The sequence below is a fragment of the Heteronotia binoei genome, unplaced genomic scaffold (assembly GCF_032191835.1).
Source record: "Heteronotia binoei isolate CCM8104 ecotype False Entrance Well unplaced genomic scaffold, APGP_CSIRO_Hbin_v1 ptg000532l, whole genome shotgun sequence".
NCBI lineage: Eukaryota > Metazoa > Chordata > Lepidosauria > Squamata > Gekkonidae > Heteronotia > Heteronotia binoei.
Genome location: NW_026800046.1, coordinates 680,624 through 703,968, shown reverse-complemented (window position 1 = coordinate 703,968; position 23,345 = coordinate 680,624). Strand labels below are relative to the sequence as shown.

Sequence of the window (23,345 nt, the reverse complement as noted above, 5' to 3'; positions counted from 1 at the left end):
CATATTTCTGTTCCCCAAACCCACCCTCCCTCACAGGCTGCGCTTTTAAATCTCCAGGAATTTCTTCAATCTGAAATGGCAACCTTAGCAAGGTGAGAGTGTGGGCACTTAAGATCTGTCTGTCTGCAGGACCACCTCTCCAAATATGCTCCCTGTGTAACAGCTGCTGCACTCATTTGAGTAAAGTCTTTGGCATGCAATTAGGTGAGGTAATAGCATCTGGACCAGAGTCCTCTGCTGTGACTCCACCTGATGGAGCCAAGGCTGCCAGCCAGCTGGGATGAATTACCACATTGGGGTTCCTCCCCTCCCTACACCTCACTTTCCCCAAGTTCCACCTATGGATCTCCAAGTGTTTCCAACCCAGAGCTGATGACAACCCTGTAGGAGACAATCACATGATGATATATGGCAAAATATTCGATCCTACCAAAGGCACAGACAAGGTTGTGGTGGGAGTTCCTATGAGCCAAAACTTAGGGAAGTTTTCTTCCTTCATTACTGATAGTTCCATCCAAATGTCTATGTTCAGAATGAAGTATCTGAAAATGCTTTTCCAAGAACAAGCCAAACACACAGAACTTCACTTCCAATCAAAGAAAGCCTCCAGGAGTACTGGCACAAGACACCTTCTATAGTAAACACTTTGAGCTTTTAAGCCAATAAGACACAGACTGAAAAAGGAACTGCAACTTTGCCATTTCAGAAAATTGCACTAAAGCTATTTAATTTGAATTGTTGCCAGTGTTGAAAGCAAATGCATTTGTGATCAAAAATAGCCTTAGAGTAAATCTTAACAGACATGGAAAATTCCTATTAATTCAAGGTCAGGATAGCGGGAGGCATGGTCTGCTGGCTTTGCAGTCAATAGCCACATCCCATCCATTTCAGTACTGAGAACTAACCGTGGAAGATAGATCCAAGTGGGCAGCCATGTTGGTCTGAAGCAGTTGAACAAAGCAGGAGTCAAGTTGCATCTTTAAGACCAACCAAGTTTTATTCAGAACATAAGCTTTTGTGTGCTCTCTAAGCACACTTCATTAGATGAGAGGATCAGGTACAGTGGGCTGAAATATATGCAGTTTGTTGATTAAGGGGGCAAACTGACTGTGATCACATGGTAAAACAGTGTGGCTTGGCCATTTGGTCTGGATAGCCATAAAAGGTAATAAAGTTTCCTGCCAGTTGGTGTTTCTGCAAATCTAGGTAAATCACAAAAAGGATATGTATTTCCTAGTTGTAGTCCACCTAATTTACTTATCAACATCAATCTATACATTATAAACATCATTCTAGTCTGCCATTAGAAAACAAGAATACATAAAATGAAAATGGATTAAGTATATGTAATGAGATAAATAGCCAATATCCCTTATTTGCGTATTTCAATATAAAACATTATTCTAATACACTATTATAAAAGAAATACATTGGAATACTGTGGATTTATAGCTATAATCACTGAGAGTGGGTTTAGCATATGTAATAAGTTAAAAAACCAATATCCCTATTCAGTCCTGGGGAGGTGTTTGTTCAAAGTTTCATAATAATTTGTAATTCAGCAATTTCTCTCTCCATTTGGTTCTTGAAGTTCCTTTGCAGTAAAACAGCTACCTTGAGGTCACCCATTGAATGTTTTGGAAGGTTAAAGTGTCCTCCCACAAATTTCTCAGTTCTGTAATTCCTAATGTCAGATTTGTGTCCATTTATCCTTTGGCGTAGGGTTTGTCCTGTTTGCCCTATGTAGAGAACTGAAAGGCATTGTTGGCATTTAATGGCATATATAATGTCAGAAGATGAACAAGTGAATGAGCCTGAGATGGTATAGTTCAGGGGTGGCCAACAGTAGCTCTCCAGATGTTTTTTGCCTACAACTCCCATCAGCCCCAGCCATTGGCATGCTGGTTGGGGCTGATGGGAATTGTAGGCAAAAAACATCTGGAGAGCTACCGTTGGCCGCCCCTGGTATAGTTAATGTTGTAAGGCCCAGTGATTGTGTTGTCTGGGTGTATGTGGCAGCAAAGTTGGCACTTGGGTTTACTGCAAGCTCTGGTACTGGTGTCCATGTTCAGATGAGATGCTGTATTGTTGTGGGTGAGGAGTTGTTTGAGATTGGGGTGCTGTCTGTGTGCAAGGAAATGTTTACCCCCCCCCCCCAGTACTTTTGAAAGAGAGTTGTCACTGTCCAATAGAGGTTGTAAGTTGTTGATGATACATTGAACTGTTTTAAGTTGAGAGTTGTGTGTGACCACTAGTGGTGTTCTCTTATTATCTCTTTTGGGTTTGTCTTGTAACAGGTTTTCTCTGGGTATCATTCTGGCTTTGTTAATCTGTGTCCTGACTTCATCAGGTGGGTACTTTAGTTCCAAAAACATTTGTTGTAGATCCCTCAGGTGAGAATCTCTGTCAGCAGGATTGGAGCAAATGCAGCTGTAGCGTAAAGCCTGGCTGTATACAATGGATCGTTTGGTATGTTTGGGACGGTAGCTGGAGGCATGCAGGTATGTTTGCCTATCAGTAGGTTTCCAGTATAAGGTGGTGTCAATGCATCCATTGTTTATTTTACAGTGGTGTCCAGAAAATGTATTTCTTGCATAGACTGGTTCATTGTCAGGTTGATGGTAGGGCGAAAGTCATTGAAAGCCTGGTGGAATGCATCCAGGGCTTCTTTACCATGTATCCAGACCATAAAGATTTCATCAATGTAACACGGGTATAAGGTAGGTATGAGTGGGTGGGAGTCTAGGAAGCACTGCTCCAAGTCAGCCATAAAGATGTTTGCATATTGTGGGGCCATGCGGGTGCCCATGGCTGTACCATTGATCTGTAGGAAAAGTTCATTGAAAAATCTGAAGTAGTTATGGGTGAGAACAAAATGGCACAGTTTGGTGGAAAAGTCAGCTATGTTTTTATCAGAGATTATATTACTTACAGCTTGTAATCCATCTTGGTGTGGGATGTTGGTATATAAAAAGTCCACATCCATGGTGGCTAAGATAGTATTCTCTGGAAGGTTGTTCAAAGATTGTATTTTCCTCAGAAAATCTGTAGTGTCAAGGACATAACCAGGCACACTGGTGGCGGGTCTTAGAACAGAGACCATATATCCAGATACCCCCTCAGTGATAGTGCCTATCCCCGACACAATGGGACGTCCTGGGTTACCTGGTTTGTGTATTTTGTGTAGAAGATAAAAAGTTGAGGTTCCTGTGATGTGTCTGACAGGATATGTTCCTGAATGCTCAGTGGTAATTATTTTGTAATCTTGTTCAATTCTTTTTATATTCCTGTGTGGGGTCTGAGTCCAGTGGTTTGTAAAATGAAGTGTTCTGAGAGTTGTATTTGAGCCTCCTTGATGTAGTCTGATGTGTTCATGATGACAACAGCTCCTCCTTTGTCTGCCTCTTTAATTGTAATATCCATATTGCTCCTGAGACTGTCTATGGCCTTCCTTTCAGCATGGTTGAGAGAGATGGCAGATGAGAATATTCAACAAAAGAGGAAAAGAGAAAAGGAAATTCAGAGGGATATGAAGCTTTGCCAAATCAACTACAGTACACACATACAACATTCCAGAGCTTGTGGCTAAAGGTTTTTTTTTAAGTAACAAAAGTGAAAATAGACAAAACATTTTTAACAACACATTTTTTCTCTATGTTCCCCATGTAGTACAAGAACACAGACCTTTTCATCGGCTTTTTTCTGCCTTCCTATTCTCATACCAAACTGCACTGAGAGAGTTAGCAGAAGCAGAAATAACTAGCCCAGCACACATCAAATAGAAAAGGGTTGGAGATCATGACTGAAGGAAACTGATTTTAGGTTGGGTGGAGGTCTCAAAGTTCTGTGGAAACCACAGTCTAGGATGAAAGATGGAGGTCACTGGGTTCTGAGGAAGGCCATCTGCTGGTGCTTCAAATTAACTTGATGGCTGCATGAGCCTAGCAAATGCAAATAGCAAGCTGTACCCATGTCCTGTGCCACTGCAGATGCACAATGGAATATGGCCCTACCAGACAACAGCCCCAAGGCTGTTAAGTACGGAGTGTCTCCTTTGCCTCTATGGAAGGATCGAGACTGTTGGGTTAGTCACATACATGGCTATTTCCAGGGCAGAGAGTTGGTGGCTCTGCCCCCAGGATTTTACTTCAATCTTGGCTGATCGCTCAGCTCACCTGCCTGTCATGTAATAGAATGGGCTTATGCTGGTTGTCATATTTGGGGTTGAGTAAAACATTTTTGCCTCTAACTCAATTAGCCTGGAGCTGGAGGTGTTTCTGCCTACCTTTTCTGTGAGCAGTAGTTTGGGCAATAGGCTTAGGTGGTGCCAATAAATAAGTGGTCTTTGGCAGGAAGGAGACAGGAATTGGTAAGGTGGGGAGCACTGGGTAGCAACCCCCCCACACACACACAATGGGCCATCTTAAAATAACCATCTGGTGGATAAGCCCTCAGAGGTGTTATGCTAGTAGCCTGCAAGACCCACCCCCCCCCCCCGGCTAGGTCCTCACTCAAGTTCTGCAGCTTGAGGGGGGCTTGGTCTGGGGGCAACTCACATGGTGAGCTGCCTGGCAAATTTTTGGCCCACACCAGGGGTTCAATGCTTGCCCTGTTTGGGGCAGGAGGGGGACCTAGTTGGATCCCCATGCTTCTCCCTTTCATTTATTTGGTTAACAGCTGCTGTTATATTTAATAAAGCTGCCCTATAGAAGACGACGACATTTAATTTATATTCCACCCTCCACTCAAGAGTCTCAGAGCGGCTCACAATCTCCTTTATCTCCCTCCCCCACAACAGACACCCTGTGAGGTGGATGGGGCTGAGAAGACTCTCACAGCAGCTGCCCTTTCAAGGACAACCTCTGCCAGAGCTATGGCTGACCCAAGGCCATTCCAGAGGGGCAAGTGGAGGAGTGGGGAATCAAACCCGGTTCTCCCAGATAAAAGTCCACGCACTTAACCACTACACCAAACTGGTTCTCCCACACCAAACTGATTCTCCCAATAACTGTTGTCTGCCTCGTTATTTCTGACTATGGGGGCAAAACACTGCTATGGTTGCTTAGTAAATGGGCTGGGAGGAAGGGTGCTAAGCCTTGCCATGTGGCACAGACCTTACCGCTGAATACCAGACTCTCCAGCAAAGGAAGGCAACCCAGTGTTGTAATTGAGCTATACTAGACACTGGTGGCATCACAGCCCCCACCCCTCACACACTATTATCATGCAGCCTCCAGGTTGAGTACAAACTTTCATCCACTCATCAGTGTTTAGCAATGATAGCCTAGCTGTGCATGGTCTACATTGAATGGCCAGTACCTGCCTCTTGGGACTATAAGAGCACAGATATTATTCCTATTCCTGAGTAGTCTGTACAGCAGCTGGGATCCTAGATTAGGATAGCAAAGTGCCTTGAGATGCAATGTTATGGCCTCCTGTGCACTAGGATGGTCTTCTAATCGTCAAGGACAAATAGAGTGGCACATAGGGTTCCATTTGTGTTGTGTTCTCAAATGCAAGAATACCAAGCCTCCATTATGCTGTTCACATGCCACCATCAGGACAAGGTCCTGGATGGTATATTAAAAAGTAACCTGTGTTCCAATTTGAATTGGAAGTCTCTTTTTCATCCAAATTTACTCATATACCTCCTTATGCTTCTGGAAATTATGCAGACTGCACCCAATTCATTTTTCAAAAAAATAAGCAGGAAATGTCTAAAAGAGATATAGAAGAAAAACCAGACCTTTTGTATTCTTCATTACCACTTAGATAACAAAGTTGGGAAACAGATTTGCAAATGAATTCATTTACTACTATAAAGTAATCCCAGGAGACAGTACCTGGAGTTCAAAAGAAATAAATCACTGTCAGTATTTAATTTAGTGAACGAGTCAGCCATTTCAAATCAGCCTATTATCAGTGATTCTGTACTACATTGCTCAATATTTTTTTAAAAACCAAGTAATAAATAAAGGATACTGTAGCTGTCCATCGGTGACACTGCCAGCATCTGCCAAAGCATTCCACTTTCAGGATGAATGCTAAATAAAATCTGAGATGGTGCATAAGGTGATTATATGGTGAAATAGAAAACTATTAAACAATTTATCTTAAAAATACTATGACCTGCAAAATTCTGAAGTCAGTTAAATGCCTGCCTACAGTGATTCCATACAGCAAGAATCCTGTTGCAGATTTCTGCATGCCAAGCCCATACCCACTGAACTGCTATGTAAACTTAGAGCTCCTTAAACAGTAAAATCCAAAACAGTTATACCAATCTAAACCCATTGGCATCTAAAGACTTAGAAAGATGTAACTCGATTTATGATTATTCTGCACCATAAGTCTCTCACATGATACTTGTATCTACATATGACAGTTGCTAATATGGTATTTTAAAAGAAAGATTATACTAAATGTACATTCTAGTCAGTTTGAGATTTACATTTGAATTGCAGTCTATGAAATCAGCAAGGGGCTAAGATCTATGACTCCCTTTCACCAAGACTTCTTCCAGCAGTGAGAGACTTTGATCTGCTGGAGAAGTCATTCTCTACCACAGAAAGTCTTTAACGGGAGTGTCAAGGGATTCAGTCAAAGGAATTTTGCTACTCCCATTCATTCACATTTCTAAAGATTTATTTTTGTTAATTTGAATTCTGCCCTTTCCTGCAAGCAGGCTCAGAGCGGATAACAACACAAGTTAAAACAATTAAAAACTATAAGTTAAAACCATAAAATACAATAAAGCAAATAGCACATATATCACAGGCGGTAGTTTCCATTAGGCGCATTCTATATATAAGTAAAGCAGTAGGTCCAGAAATGAAATAATGATAAGATAAGATAGCATCATGACAGGCAAGGGAGGCCAAGCAGACGGAAATACGGATGTCCACTTCTTCAACCGAAGGCCCGGCAAAACAGCTCTGTCTTGCAGGCCCTATGAAACGGCATCAAATCAGGCAGGGCCTGGATCTCCACAGGGAGTTGAATCCACCAGGCTAGGGCCAAGGCCAAAAAGGCCCTGGCCCTGGTCGAGGCAAGCCGAACATCCTTTGGGTCAGGGATGGTTAAAAGATGCTGCGAAGCAGAACACAACAATCTCTAATAATAATAATAAATTTTATTTATACCCCGCCCTCCCCGCCGAGGCAGGGCACATATAGGGAGATCTCGCACGTAAACAAGATATGTTTAAAGTAAGAACGTTCATATAGGAAGCAATCCTAAACTTTTCTACTCAGAAGTAATTCCCTTTTTATTCAGTGGGGCTTACTCCCAGGCAAGTTATGACAAAGGGGGAGTTTTGAATCCTGACTGCTGCCACCAATTATGACAAGAGGGATTTTGAATCCCGACTGCTGCCACCAATTATGAGACAGGCATAATCAATTTAACCAGCACTCCACTAAAAATCAATCACCCTATCACTATTTTCTGTTTTAAAAAATAATGCCTTAGAAAATGGCACAGCAGACAAAGGAAAGGATTAAACAAAAGTTGGTTTATTAAAACAGACTGGCAGGAAAGGGGATTAATATATACACAGGTGTTTGGGCTTTAGCATTTAGAACTGCACACAGAACACTTCTGTGGTGATTGGCTACACACAATACAGTGTTTCCCTTAAAGTTATTTAAACTTTCTCTCAAGGATTCACAAATGTCACTGGTTAAACTTTTTATGACTGGACTATATTTCTGGTTAACATTTACATTTCACAGTTTCACACAAACTTGAGTGCTGATAGGTAAAAGACCACGGTCTCTGCACTAGACCTTCTCCTGGTAGCACGATCGTTACTATCTGCCCCTTCAGACTAATAACCTGGGTGTTTGGCTCCTTTTGAGGACCTTGTACTGTCACCTCAAAATCCCTTTTCCAGAGACTGATTTTCCAGCCTTTCAGTCTTTTCCCTCTTTGGACACTAAGCTTCATAACAGGACTGTTTCCCCCCTCAAGATGTGCTTATTTGATTGACAGATACAGAGGCTGTTCTGAAAGCAGGCTCTCACAAGAATCTCTAAGATTTACAACCCCACTTCATGAGCTCTGCATTACACTCTTGAGAGCATTTCTAAAAGACCTCTGCTCTCTTCTCCAGTCAGTCTTCAATTCTCCTCAGCTCTGTAACTGACTTTTTCTTAACTGCCTATCTGCCACTCTCTGACAGTCCAAAGCAGTCCACCAATGAGAGTGAGTTCTATCTGCTGTCCTCAATGGTCCTTAGCATGCATATTGCTGCTGTTCATCACACAAGTGTTTTTAGGATTGCAGCTGTAGCCATGTTCTTAGGCTGAGGAACACATTTGTCTCTGTTAATTTTAACAGTGATTGATTTACAGTTAACTTGTATTAAGTGTATTCCTATCTGGAATAGATCTAAAAGTGTAGCTTTTTGGATTTAACTCACAGATCTGTTTCATCTCAGCGCAAACCAGCACAACAATGAAGAGTCCTATGACACTTTAAAGGCTCTTTGTTATTTGAGTTTCAATAGAGTAGTTCAAAAATGAACACATATGAAGCTGCCTTATCATGAATCAGACTCTTGATCCATCAAGGTGCAGTAGAGTAGTATGGCTAACCCTCCAGAAGCCATTTCCACAGTATATTACTGCAATGTGCTTTATGCCCACCAACATCTATCTCGCAGGTTACTTAACTAATGGGAATAGTGGCAGGACCATTTCAAGCAGTGCAGCTTATGCTGCTAGAGATCTAATTCGTATATTACCACAGCAGTGAGGAAGCACATTCCACATGCTTAAGCCTCAGATTGATCCAGTAAAGCCTAATGAGAGAAGGAAAGCCCTGATAGGTGACTAGCATGGAACTATTATCTGGGCCTGGCATAGTGGGAAGCTACCACATCCATCACCTGACCAACTGAATTCCTCCTTAAGGGCTGCTACCAGAATGTCATGCAATATAACCATGCAAAAACAGCAGCTACAGTATTCTGAAAGTATGTAAAAAGATCCTCTGTGCAGTCTTCATTCCATATTCCTAGCCAATATTCCAGAGTAATCATGAGTAGCTGCAGGATAGCCCATCCCATATATTATGCTGGACTAGGAACACAGAGGGACCTTTGGGGAAAAGTAGCAGTTTTAGGCTATACGCCTCATGTAGGTGACATGAAACATGCCACTCTTCAGTCTACTGATCTTTCTCAGCACCCATAAAAAAGAATAAAAACCAGTCCAGGAACAAAGGGGAAATTTTTTAAAAGAGACACTTTCCTTCTCCTGAGTTATGCTCACCTAAATAAGTAATGTGGGAAACTGTGATACTAGTGTCACTTTCATCTGGCAAAGCAGATACTATTTAAATGCTACCAGAGACCTAATTTTGGACAACTTCTATAAAACAATTCCAAGATTTTAGAAATCCAATACTTACGGAGCATACAACTACAAAGATGAAAAGGCCAGAAACTTTTAGGAATCTTAAACAGCACCTGCAAATGTGAAGAGAAAAAGCTTAATAGAGAAAAAAAGCAGAAATGTTGTATTCCATCCATTCCTACCATAAACTTTCATCCTTTCACAGGTGACTTTATAAGTCTCACTCTTTCATCCTTTCACAGATGATTTTATAAGTCTTACTCTGCTTTTTGTAGGAAAGCAGGTTAGCGTAGGGTTGCTAACTTTTCAATCAGGCACTATTCCTATGTCTTTAAGAGCACCTTGCTCTTCAGACATCAATGCTGATTTCCACATTGCAAAAAAAAAAAAGATTTGTCAGCTTTCTGCACATACAGTCTTTTACTAGTTCAGTCTCTTTTCTTCATCAGTTGGCAAATCAACATGCTTAGTACGCTTTTCAAAAGATGAGCAGAACTAAAAGGGAAAAGACATATTCTTACAAGGGGGATGTTAGAGATTTGCTTGTTTTCAATGGAAGCTGGTAATTCAGAGAATTTGCTAAGCCCATTGTTACAATGTGACAACAAAAACTCAAAATCACTCAACTTCAGGGTTGGAGGGAGGAGAGAGGTGGTTTAACCACAATAGTCCAACTTTGGTCAAATTGCACAGCATGCTACCTCTGTTTAAATGGCATTTAAAGCCACAGCCCTCACAACTACACATAATGGTCTTGTTTGAACTTCACCTGGTGATATCGATGATCTACTCATTGCTGTTATTTCCCCAAAACAGTGACATGTATCCAACAATGCAGCTTCTCTGACCAAATGGCAACTCATTTGCAGAAAAGTGGGACAGATTTATATAGATTACCCCTTTGAATGAATAGCCCCACTTTGCCTTTTATGCTGTTACTGAAAGTCAAATGACCTTCAGGAACAACACCAGTTGGGGGGCTGTGGTCAGTGAGCTGTACCTGGAAGGTAAGCAGGTAAGTCCTTCTCTACAAAGTCTGCAGTTGGATATATGGCACTGTATCTTATGTACATGTATATATAATATACATGAACATTCTAGCTTTGTATGTTTGATAACACTATACTCTCCTGTCATTTGAAAAACAAATCAGTCACTATGGGGTAGAAATAAACATGAAGCTGTCTTGCCTTATACTGAATCAGACTCTCAGTCCATTAAGGTCAGAATTACCCACTCAGGCTGGCAGAGGTCTTCCACATCACTTACTACCCAGTCCTTTTAACTGGAGATGCTGTGGATTGAACCTGGGACCTTCTGCATGCAAAGCTGAGGCTTTTCCACTGAGCCACAGCCCCGACCCATAAAAAAGGCAATTTAGGGGATGATCAACAGTATCATAGGATTGCTGATAGCAGGGAGTGTGCCATCAAGTGTGTGTGTGTTATGTGCCATCAAATCACTTCTGCCTTATGGTGACTATGAATTAATGACCTACAAAATGTCCTATAATTAACAGCCTTGTTTAAGTCTTAAAAACTAAAGGCCACACTTCCTTTATTGACTCAATCCCTCTCAAGGTGAGTCTTCCTCTTTTCCTATTGCCTTCAACTTTTCCTAGCATTATTGTCTTTCCAAGTATCTGCTATAGCACTTTTTAATCATAGACCTGTCTACCTGGTTTTGTTTGTCCTATGGCTCCCTTCTCCACATTTAAAGACATTCCTACTATAACTGTATTATTGTTACAGGTTATAATTTTGTTTTAGAAAATAAAATTCTGTACAACAGTATCCAGTGCATTAAACAGATTAATTTCATTCTTTCAAAATAAGGTTAAAATTAAGAATGCTATAAAGGCCAAGAATGGACCATAAAAACCTTTAAACAAATGCTTTAGAAGTCAAAAAGTGTTTTGTCCTTAGATAACTAACCCATTTTAGTAAGCTGGCATGATATAGTACAGAGGAAATATTATTTTATTAATAAACTTCAGCACTTACAGCATTGCACCCTCCCTTGTTATCCTTTGGATGCTTAGACTTACGGAAATCAGTGCTTTTAACAGCTTAGCAACCAGCCATGTTCAGGCCTGACTTATACGTATTTACCGACCCATAACCTTGCACTGCAATTCTAATCTGACATAGTAATGTCATTCTGTGCCAAAAGCGATGGGAATTTAAAACCTCAAATAATGTGTTCCACTTTATCTAAAAACCCTTTCACACAGTAAGAAATGTGACAAAAAATGGATGTGCCAGTGATTCATGCTTCCATTTTTCATTCTCCTGGGCAATGTGGAAGATGGCAACTTGTATGTCTCTGCTAGCAAGATGCTCTACAAGAGTAGGTTTCTTCAATTCTCCGTAGGAAGAGAGAGTGTGAAGAAAGCAGGCAGCCACTTAAACATTATAAATAAAAGTTTCTGAAAGATAATTCAAAATATTCACTGCAGAGAAAAGAAAAATACTCATTTCCCCCCATGTTTCTGGCACCAAAATATATACTAGCTTGAAATTCCAGGTTTATATATTAAGGTTACATAGACATGCTCAAAGAAAATAAAAGACCAGCTCAATGAATACTGATCTGAAAAAAACAAAGGCGGCACCTTTTTTATTATTTAAAAAATTCCCCCTGGCCAGCATCTTTACACATTAGCTTGAAAACTTAGTAAAGAAGTCAATAGCCTGGGGGACGGAGGCATGTTTAAGGAATATAGCTCAGGTTCACATTGTCTCTCCACACATAATCCTTTGATCAGTGAATTATTTAACAAGAAGAGCTTTTAGTTTCTTCACAACAGTAGCTTCTACAAGAAAAGCTAAAATAATCTCTCGTAAACACTGAATCCTCAGTACAGTGAACTTTGATTGTGCAGACAATAGACCTTCTGCACCTGAACAAACTACGGCAATAGCATCCTGCAAGCCTTTTCTAACAGGAAAAACTTGAAAATTCTGGCTTTAGGTCAAAGTTTTGTATTCAGGTCAGGAAGTCACATAGGCCTCTTAGTAACTAATATAATCTGAGTATATGAAAAAGGAGTAACAATGTATATCTCCACATACACAAAAACCAAATATGTATGTGGAATTTATGTATCTTGCAAAAACAAATGAATACCTTTCTGTGTACATTACCCAGAAGTGTGAGTCACACATAGGGATGTGCAAAAAAAAAAAATCGGTATTACACGGATTCGGAAGTATACGGGGGGGGGGATTCGGAATCCCCATATACTCCTGAATACCGCATTCGGAATAGCCGCATATACAGTAGATGCGCGGCTATTTCCGAATATACGGCCCTATTATACCCTATGGGCCATTGAAAGCAATGGCAAATAGGGTATATTTGAAGCCACCTGGAGGGGAGAGCCCCCAAATTTGCAGGGGACCTGCAGGGGACTCACCCTGCAACCCCCCAAAGTCCCAAAAAGATTGGGCCAGGGGATCCCATTCCAGGGGCACCCAAAGAGGGTGCCCCTATTCCATCATTATACCCTATGGGCCATTGACATCAATGGCAACATAGGGCATAATTAGAGGCTACTGGGGGGCAGGGGAACCCTGCCACAAAAACTGCAGGGAACCCACAGGGGACTCTCCCCTACAAAACCCCCAAGTCCCAAAAAGATTGGGCCAGAGGGTCCCTGTCTTTGGGCTCCCCAAAAGGCCCATTGCCAACAATGATAGGGAAAGCCCAATTAGCCACTTCCTCACTGTAATTGTCGTGGGGAAAGTGGCTCTGGGGAGCAGGGTGTTTTGAGGAGAGCCCCCCAAACTGCTGTGCAGCTTCAGGGCACTGTCCCACACAAAACCCACAAGGCCAAAAAAAAATTGGACCAGGGGGTCCAATTCCTGGGGCACCCAAAGCCAAACCTAACTTCACACCAGAGAATCTCTATAGGACCCAAATGCACTACATCCCTCTATCAACTCTATGAACCCTGCAGGCCTGGAACCAATATAAACTCAGTTGCCAACATCACTGCCACAGAAAACACAATCGGCTCAAGGTCTGCTCTGCAGACCTGGCTGCAGGAAACCCAGATGCCAGCTCTCCAGCCCTGCCCCAAACAACACGGGGAGAGCTGGCCAACCACAACAAGCCTGCTGGTTCTGGGTCTCTCACCCAGGTGCCAGCTTCCCTGCCACAGAACACACAATCTACAGATGCCAGCTCTCCAGCCCTGCCCCACACAACATGGGGAGAGCTGGCCAAGCACAACAAGCCTGTTGGTTCTGGGTCTCTCACCCAGGTCCCAGCTTCCCTGCCACAGAACACACAATCTACTCTATAAAAAACAAGAAAGTGACCCAGCCCACACAGCCCACACACACCCTCGCCAACCCCCACACCAACCAGAGGTAATTTTAAAAAACCAAAACAAAACCAGTAGAATCACAAAAGGCCAAGTGTTAAAAAAGTGGCCTTTTCACCAACAAGAAAGCTCAGGCCAAATAAGTCAACAACACCCCCACCACCAGTCCCCCACCCCCAAACCAGGAAAAGGGACAACAGGAAAAAAGGCCAAGCAACTCAAGTGTTTAAAAAGTGGCCTTTCATCAATAAGAAAACTCAGGCCAAATCAGTCAACAACAACACCCCCACCCCTAAAACCAGAACCAGGAAAAGGGGGACAAAAGTGGCCTTTTAAACAATGAAAATTAGGCCAAACAGCACCCCCCCCCAATAACCTGAAGAGAAAAGTAACAGCAACAGCACAACACAGCAGCAACAAATCAAACACTGAATACTTTTAAAACAGTAAAAAAACCTCAACTTTTAACAATACAGGAACTTTGCCACCCCCCCCCCAAAAAAAACCCCTTCACCCTAACCCCAAGAAATCCAAGCCACCCAAATCAGGAGAAGTAAAAGGACACTGCATTTTTAAAAGTCCTCTCACTAAATTAAGATATGGGCAAATTAGCAAAAAACTCCCACCCCAGGCCCCCACCCCCAGCAGAACCTAACCCCAACCCCAAATAGGCTACCCACCCAGTACTCACACACCCAAATTTGGGCAAGTAAAGGGACTCTAGTCCTTTTACCAACAAAAACTAAAACAAGAACCCCAAAACTGTCTTACCTTGTCTTCTCTACTCCAGGGAAGTCTGGTAAGGCTGAGAGAGCAGCAGGCAGCAGCTGAAGCCAAGGGCCAGCCAGCAGCAGCACAATCTCTCACACCAACCCACATACACCAACACAGCAGCAATGGAGGAATCCAGCCAGGAAGACTCCTTAAAAAGGTTCTCTGGCCCTACAGAGAGCAATTTCAAAAAATAGCACTGCTCTCTGATTGGCCAGACAACAGTGCTTACTTGGATACCCAAGTAAGCAAAAGATCAAAATAACAACAATGTAGCTGATGGCTGGGCCATCAGCTACACAACAGCCCTGCAAAGGATGCATTTGCAATGCATTTTGCAAATGCATGCTTTGGATTGGCTGCTGGGGCTCCTCTTCCCCCTCCCCCCCTCCCTGATCCCAGGGAGACTATGGGAGAGGCGGGAAGAGGCTACTAAAGGCGGGAAAGTAGGCAAGCAGCTCCCCTGAGGCTGCAAAAGCTATTTTCCCGCCTTTTCCATTGACAGCCGTATACTTCCGAATAGCCCTGTAATGCCTTATTTATCATGCATTTATAGTCCGCACAGATGTGTATGCTGCCATTTAGTTTGACCTGGGTTACTATGGGAGTCTGCCACTTTGCATTGGCAACTGGTTCCAGAACCCCTTGGGCCACGAGGCAGTCCAGCTCCTCTTCAATCTTGGGCCTAGGAGCTAGTGGCACCCCCCTGGCCTTTAGCCGTATGGGCTGTACATTGGGGTATAGTTGTAAGGCTATGGGGGCCCCGGTGTATGTCCCCAGAGTTCCATCAAAAACCCTGGGGAACTCTTCGCACACCCTTTGAAAATCCCTTTGAACGGGGGTGTAATGGATCCCCATCACTTGGATGCCCAGTGCCTGGAACCAGGACTGACCTAGGAGGCTGCATAGATTGCCCTCCACCATGATAACAACAACAACAACAACAAAATTTTATTTGTATCCCGCCCTCCCCGCCAGAGCAGGCTCAAGGCGCTAACAACACAATTCAAGTTTAACTATACAAATAGATAAAATTACATTTAAACAACATGAACATTTAATTAAAAATCTGCTTAAGTTTTAAAATTAGATTAGATTAAATTAATAAAAGTGCTAACGCTATGTTTACTTTTATGATGGCGGTTTCCTTAGCAATTTCCATTTTCATCAGCAAAAGCCAGTCAAAAGAGGAAGGTCTTGCAGGCCCTGCGGAACTGTTCGAGGTCCCGCAGGGCCCGCATTTCCTCTGGAAGTTGGTTCCATAGGCTCGGAGCTATAGAGGAGAAGGCCCGGTTACGGGTACATTGCAGCTTCACCTCTCTTGGTCCGGGAATAGTCAACAAGTTTTTCCCGGCTGACCTCAGTGCTCTCTGTGGTTCATATGGGGAGAGACGGTCCCTAAGGTAGACAGGTCCTCGACCATATAGGGCTTTAAAGGTAATGACCAGCACTTTGTAACGAACCCGGTATATAACTGGCAGCCAGTGCAGTTCACGCAGCCCAGGCTGTATGTGTTCCCATTTAGGAAGCCCTAACAACAGTCTGGCCACTGCATTCTGCACCAGTTGCAGCTTCCGGGTTCGGTACAGAGGCAGCCCCATGTAGAGGGCATTACAGTAATCCAGTCTCGAGGTGACCGTTGCATGAAGCACCATTGCCAGATCTTGGCGCTCTAGGAAGGGAGCCAACTGCTTTGCCCACCTTAGATGGAAAAAGGCTGACTTGGCAGTGGCTGCAATCTGGGCCTCCATTGATAGTGCAGGCTCCAGTAAAACTCCCAGGCTCCTAACCAGGTGCGCCACTTTTAGCGGCGCCCCGTCGAAGACAGGGAGAGATATTTCCCCTCCCCGAGCACCCCGACCTACACAGAGGACTTCTGTCTTCGCTGGATTCAATTTCAGCCCGCTCCTCCTCAACCAAGTTGCCAAATCCTGCAGGGCCCGGTCTAAATTCTCTGGGATGCAGTCAGGCCGGCCGTCCATTAGCAGATAGAGTTGGGTGTCATCTGCATATTGATGGCACCCAAGTCCATGTCTCCTGGCGATCTGGGCAAGGGGGCGCATATAGATATTAAATAACATTGGTGAGAGAACTGCCCCCTGAGGCACTCCACAGTCCAGTGTGCGCCTCTGGGACCGCTCGCCCCCAATTGCCACCCTTTGTCCCCGATCCTCGAGGAAGGAGGGGAGCCATTGTAAGGCAGACCCCCTCACCCCTACGTCGGCGAGGCGGCGGGTCAGTAGCCGATGGTCGACCATGTCGAACGCAGCCGACAGGTCCAACAACATCAGCACCGCCACACCACCCCGATCCAGATGCCGTTGAAGATCGTCTACCAGGGCGACCAGTACTGTCTCCACCCCATAACCCGGGCGAAAGCCGTATTGGCAAGGGTCTAGGATGATGAGGGGGTTCTCGCCCTTGAACTTTCCATACCGAACATGGACCAGAGCCACTCCCCAGATTGCAACCTCCCACTTCTGAACGTCCCAGACTTGGAATGAGGTTGATTTTAATTGAGCTCCCCCCCCCCCAGGGGCACATTTCCCTCCTTCCCTCCCCCACACCCTCGCTTTCTGATTACTCTGAAGCAGGAGGAGGGCCTCCAAACCAGGAGATCTCCTGCCCCCACCTGAGGATTGCCAACTCTATGTAGGGGTTCCAGTCCTTAGGAATCCTTGGGAATTCACATATGCTTGTTCTGGAAATATATACAGCATTTGTCCCTCTCATGATCCTTGAGTAAACCTTAGGATCACATAGTAGCAACTGTTCATAGGGCTCTGTCCCTAATCACCACACAAACATTTTTGTCCTTTCCTCCTTTCATCAGCAAATACCAATTCTCTCTGCCCTTAATGCAGGGGTTTCCACCTGAGGATTCTTCCAGTTATTTTCTATCAAATGGAAAGTAACCATTTATCCCTGGAACTACTCATTAAATGAATGCACCTGACTATGTGCTTAGAAAGTTGGGCCTCATGTAGGGGCAGGGTTGCCAAGTCCAATTCAAGAAATATCTGTGGACTTTGGGGGTGGAGCCAGGCAATGTTTCCTCTAAGCTGTGGAGTCTTGTGAGCAAAAATTCTACTTTGTGAGCTACTGGCATTAAAGTTGTGAGCTACTGCATAAATTAGTTTGCTCTAGGGCCATTTTTTCTGAGCTGAGACAAAAATGTGTGAGCTGGAGGCTAAAAAATTGTGAACTAGCGCACACTAACTCAGCTTAGAGGGAACACTGGAGCCAGGAGACTTTGGGGGTGGAGCCAGGAACAGGGATGTGACAAACATAATTGAACTCCAAAGGGAGTTCTGACAATCACATTTAAAAGGACTGTGCTCCTTTTAAATGCCTTCAAGTCTATGGGAATTATTCTCCATAGGGAATAATGGAGTGTCCAGCAGACATTTCCCTCCTCCCTTTCTGATGACCCTGAAGCAGGAGGAGGGCCTCCAAACCAGGCTTAGGCAACTTCCTAAGCAGTTTGGCCAGATGTGGCCAGGCTTAGGCAACTTCCTAAGCAGTTTGGCCAGATGTGGCCAGGCTTAGGCAACTTCCTAAACAGTTTGGCCCATGACACGCCGCCCCCCCCCCCGAGAGGCGCAACGTCATACCTGCAAAAATAGCTCCCAGGCACACATTCCAGCCACTGTCTAGGTCAGGGTGTAAGGAAAAGCCCCCTACTTTTCATACACATGGACATCGTTATCACCAGTATGGTTGTCAGGGTGCCTGGAGTTTTGACTTGCACACATCTGCTCTAAGAAGTGGACTTTGCCCACGGTTGCTAAGGCTTATGTGGATACTATAAGCCTCAGCTTTGCAGCAGCATTCTACATCTCTGGATGGGTGTTAGCCAGAACTACAGACGAGCTTCCAGCTGCTCCTTGTGTGCCCAGTCTTGGCCGCTGCAGTGGAAGAAGCCACACCACCATGAACTGTACAGGCAAACAGTTTCCAGCCTGTTTCCATGAACCAAAGGCTAACACCACCAGAATCCATCTTGTTTTCCTGACTCCATATGCAACAGCTGCTTCAACTTCTACATAAGGCAATCAAGCTTAACCAGGCATGGATCCTGCCAGACTGCCTAAGCCTTTGTCTAACAGAACTCAAGACAAAGACTGGTGCCAAGAAGAAGACTGAAGAAGAGGAAGACCATCTTCAGCCACAGCCAAGTTCCATTGTATGAGCTGGGTGTTACCTAGGCCAGCATTTGATTCTCTGTTGTCACCCTTTTAGATAAGTCCATTTAGTCTTAAGTATTCCCCACCCAGTAATCACTTCTATTCTTCTTCCCAACTGTCACTTTGGAGCCTCCCCCAGGTCCTTTTCAACCTGAAAGTTTACTCAGGTACTCCTGGACCAAGCTTGTTCATTGGTCAGTCATGGGCACCCAATTAGGTGCCACCAATTAACTTGCTATTGGCTACTGCAGATGTCCAGCCCTTATGGCCACTGCAGAGCCTCCCCTTTCTCCTCCCTCATACCTCCCAGCCCCTGAGGGTCTAAGGTAGTCTATTTAACCTCTGACCCAACTCCACTCATGTGTGCATCTAGCAGTACCGCTGTCTAGATCCATCCCCAATTCTGGCCACAGTTTTGGGTCCATTTCCCCCATCCTCTTATGTCGCTATTGGAGCCTTCTTGAAGACTACGATAGGTAAATATCACGCTGTTTGTCTACCCATGTGTTCCTCTATATCTCTCTATATATTTCCTAGGACTGTATGTATGATTGTATGAGTATTCTATCTTGTATGTATGCCTATATTTTCTAGAATAAATTGTAATTGTTTTACTTAATTAGAGTCCCTATTATTTTAAGCATTACTCTCTGGATGGTTAATCTTGTATACATTGGGAAAAGATCCCTAGTGAGCCAGGTGCCCACCTGACTAATTCCCCATCCTCATTTTGAGGGCATTTCGGCTTACAAGGGAACTCCTGCACTTGGCACTTCCTGCTTGTCTGCGCATGCCTCTGCCCGCCAGCCTGCCTTTGGCAGAATCTCTCCAATGTTTAAATTTTTATATTCTGTGTATTTTTATCTGAATCTATTATGCCATTAAAGGTTTGGTATGGTATGGTATGGCAGAGTCTCTGACAGCAGAAGGGAGTGTGGGGATTGACGGCCTCTCAGGCACAGGCTTTCCACCCCCTTGCCCGGTCACGTGCAATGGGCTGGCCAATCCCATGGTTCCACATGAGCCTGCACTTCCCCCACCTTGGCAGCGAGCCAATGGCGTGCGCCTGGATGGAATCACCATTGCGACGGGTTGTCTCTCGCTTGTCAGGCCGCTCTTCCCTCTCCAAGTGTGGCATAATGTCTCCCCTTTGGAAGCCAACGAGCGGCGCCGTAGATCCGCCCACGCCCAAGCGGCCAGCTACCACATATGTCTGGGTTTGGCTGCCCATGTGTTATTCAGTATGTGTGAAAGCTAGGATCAAATTCTAAAATAAGAGAAGGGTTCAGAACCATTGGAGGGGTTCCATTTCCAGGGAAAAGAACCTCACAATTGACACTGCCCACAATGGTGCATAACAGAAACACTGAGGGAGCGACCAGAGTTAAAGTGGCTACCATAGTGCAGTAACCCATAAAAGGTAACAGAGAAAAGCCAGAAATATGTTTTCTCTCCAGCCATAATTCTACATGGAAGTTAAGAACCCAGAAAGTCTTTAGCATAAATTACTAACCCTAAGGATTAATATTATATTATATGTTAAAAGTGAAATGCAGAAACTATACCAGATTTTCTTAAATAAGGTTTAGTAAACTACCCAAGCATCAATAATTAAGTTCACCACGGAAGTGGTTTCATAGGATTTTTTAAAAATAAGTGATTGTAAGACCAACCAAGGTTATAAACATAGACATGTTTTCCCTTCACATAAACTAACTCTGAAAGCTTAAGAGGATTGTTTGCTTAGCCCCTAGCATTACATGGGGCTATAAATCTGAAGGGATTTTATCATCTATTTCATTGGATGTTCTGCCTGAAAATCAATGGCATGATAAGACAAAAAATATGGAGTGTTGCTTTACTCATTTGCTGAAGGAAAAATCAGTTTCATTACTCTTTCCCTTAGCTGTTGACATTTGCAGAAATATTAATGGAAAAACATAAGGCGGACATATACCTCATTTTATGTAAATTGAATTTGCCATGAAAGGTGTCCAAGATTTCACATTTCTCTGAGGAGGTAGCAGATTTGGACAAGCTGGTCCTTTTACTTCCTGGTTGAAACCTTTGCTCAAACTCAGCAGAACTGTTTTCCCAAGAATCATCATCTGTGGTGAAATCTGTGTTATGAACAGCCATGCATGTTAACCTGCAAAACATTATTGGCAAACATCAGTGCACACCACTTTTTAAAACCAGACCCGTCAGTAGTATTAACAACCTGGGACACAGCAAAGATTAAGGATACTACACTTTTGAGAACAGAACTATGCCCACCACAATTCAGCAATGAGCTTACCTAGTAAGGTAGAAACCCAAATGACCAGAGAGTAAATTGCCAGCTCTAGGTTGAGAAATACCTGAATATTGGAGGAGTGGAACTGGAGAGGGGCCTCAGCTGGGTTTAATGCCATTGTGTCCACCTTAGGGTTGTCAGGTCCCTCTTTGCTACCTATGGGGGATGTGGGGTAGAGAGATTTGGGGATGGAGTCTGGGGAGGACAGGGCCCCATGCCATGAGTCTACCCTCCAAAGCATCCATCTTCAGGGAAACTGATCTCTGTAGTTTGGAGCTGAGCTTTAATTCAGGGGGATCCCCAGGTTCCATATGGAGTCTGGCATCTTTAAAGCAGCCATTTTCTCCAGGGGTGCTGTTTCATCTGAAGATCAATTTTCATTCCAGGATGTCCCCGGGCCCCACCTGGAGATTGGCAACAATACAGGAAAGAATTCTGGGATGAGAAAACAAGAAGGGACCTGTAGAAAGAGTTTATGGAATGAATTGTGCATTGATTAAGTACCTTTTAAGAGCCCCATGACGCAGAGTGTTAAAGCTGCAGTACTGCAGTCCTAAGCTCTGCTCACGACCTGAGTTCAATCCCCGGCGGAAGCTGGGTTTTCAGGTAGCCGGCTTGAGGTTGACTCAGCCTGCCATCCTTCCAAGATCAGTAAAATGAGTACCCAGCTTGGGGGGAAAGTGTAGCTGACTGGGGAAGACAATGGCAAACCACCCCGTAGAAAGTCTGCCATGAAAATGTTGTGAAAGCAACGTCACCCCAGAGTCGGAAATGATTGTTGCTTGCACAGGGGACTTTTCCTTTCCTAAGTACCTTTTAGGAAGAAAATTAGTTTCACCATCTTTTCTGGTGAAGTAGTATTTCCTTGCTATGTTTTTACACTACTGATATTAGTACACCAATTCTTAGTATATAAATTTATTTATTTAATGTCTTTCCTAAAGTTTTGAAATTACATTGCCCACACTTTAGCCACTACTGTGGAACAGGAATCTTCTCATTTGCTTCACAGTAGAGCAGCAACCAAAAACATATTGCATTCCATAAGAGTGTGGGGGTGGGAGAGCCTCTCTCATAACTAGCATTAAGATGAACAACCTTGACGTGAGTGCTTAGCATGGCAATCTGTATTTGTCTAGGATCAGTTAAAATGTTCTCAGTGTGCTTCAAGCTGATCTCCTGATAAATTCTTTCATTTCAAGAGAACACTGTTCTAGAAGAAACAAAAATCACTTCAAGCTGAGGAAATTTATGCCTGATACAAACCATATTTCTTTTTAACAAGCCCTTAACGTGCTTTTGCTCATGTTGTCTAGAGGTCCTTTGCATGAAGGATGTTGAAAAGCACTTCATTGTGACAACATTCCAAATGGGGTTTATAAGCCTATGAACATTATCTGCTAAAGCAGATAGAGCTGCCAGTCTCCAGGTGGGGCCTGGAAATCTCCTGGAATTACAACTGTCTACATCGATCAGCTCCCTGAAGAAAACAGCTGCAGTGGAGGGTGGACTGTACTGCATTACACCTTGCTGAGGTCCCTCCCCTTCCCAAATCTCCAGAAATTTCCCAATCCAAAATTGGCATCCCTATACCACATACTCTTAGTGGCTCTGGTGGTCCTAGCACGGAAAGTTTCCAGACCATCACTCACAGTATGAGACATATATTATTCCCTTCTCAAATGCATGTAGCACCACCATGCAGAAAAGATTTTCAGAATGGAGACTCTAAGTCTACAAAATAGGCAAAAAGGACATAAAATCAGAGATGTGCAATCAGAAATTTACCATTCAAGATTAACACATATTGAGACCTTAACGTCAAATACAATTTTCCTACCCATTTTCTTCAGAAGAAACTTTCAACAGAGGTGTTCTTTCTGTAAAAGAGCTGTCTTTAGATCTTGTGCAGAAGAATTTGGGCAAACTAAAATGGTACCTTTAAAAACAAAGAAAACAAATAGTTAAGCGTAACTGCAATCACCTCCTAAAACGATATATTGAAGAGAGTATATTAACTCACTAGATATTAGACTAAGTTACTTCCAGGGGTGTGCAACTGCTAGGAAGCGAAATTATGTCAGTAGTTCACTTTGGACTTTTTATGATTTAAGGAAAACTAGGGTTGCCAGCCACTGACAAACACCTCAAGTTCTGTGGAGGCTAGGGTTGCCAATCTCCAGGTGGGACGAAATGAAACAAACCACTCTGTGAAAAATGCTATTACAAAATATAATTCAAACAAGAAAAAGTGCATTTCAGCAACCTCATAATTTTACATACTGCATGTGCATACTTATGCACATATATACACCATTGTGCAAAAAGTCCAAAACATCATAAGTCCAGAAAAGAGCTCCAATGGACCACTAGCAGAGTAAAGCCCGTTTCGGACCGCCAGG

The 23,345-nt window shown here is 43.6% G+C and overlaps 1 protein-coding gene across 2 annotated transcripts in view; it reads right to left on the bottom strand.

Annotated features, from left to right (window-relative positions):
• LOC132590674 (P protein-like) overlaps positions 1 to 23,345 on the bottom strand; it is a 92,282-nt gene that overhangs the window by 55,722 nt on the left and 13,215 nt on the right. For both annotated transcript variants that reach the window (XM_060263642.1, XM_060263643.1), the window contains exons 2-5: positions 22,784 to 22,882; positions 20,605 to 20,796; positions 9,415 to 9,472; positions 5,983 to 6,055 (exon numbers count right to left, since the gene is read on the bottom strand). In XM_060263642.1, the coding sequence (XP_060119625.1) occupies positions 5,983 to 6,055; positions 9,415 to 9,472; positions 20,605 to 20,796; positions 22,784 to 22,882 (422 nt within the window). The remainder of the gene's footprint in view (positions 1 to 5,982; positions 6,056 to 9,414; positions 9,473 to 20,604; positions 20,797 to 22,783; positions 22,883 to 23,345) is intronic.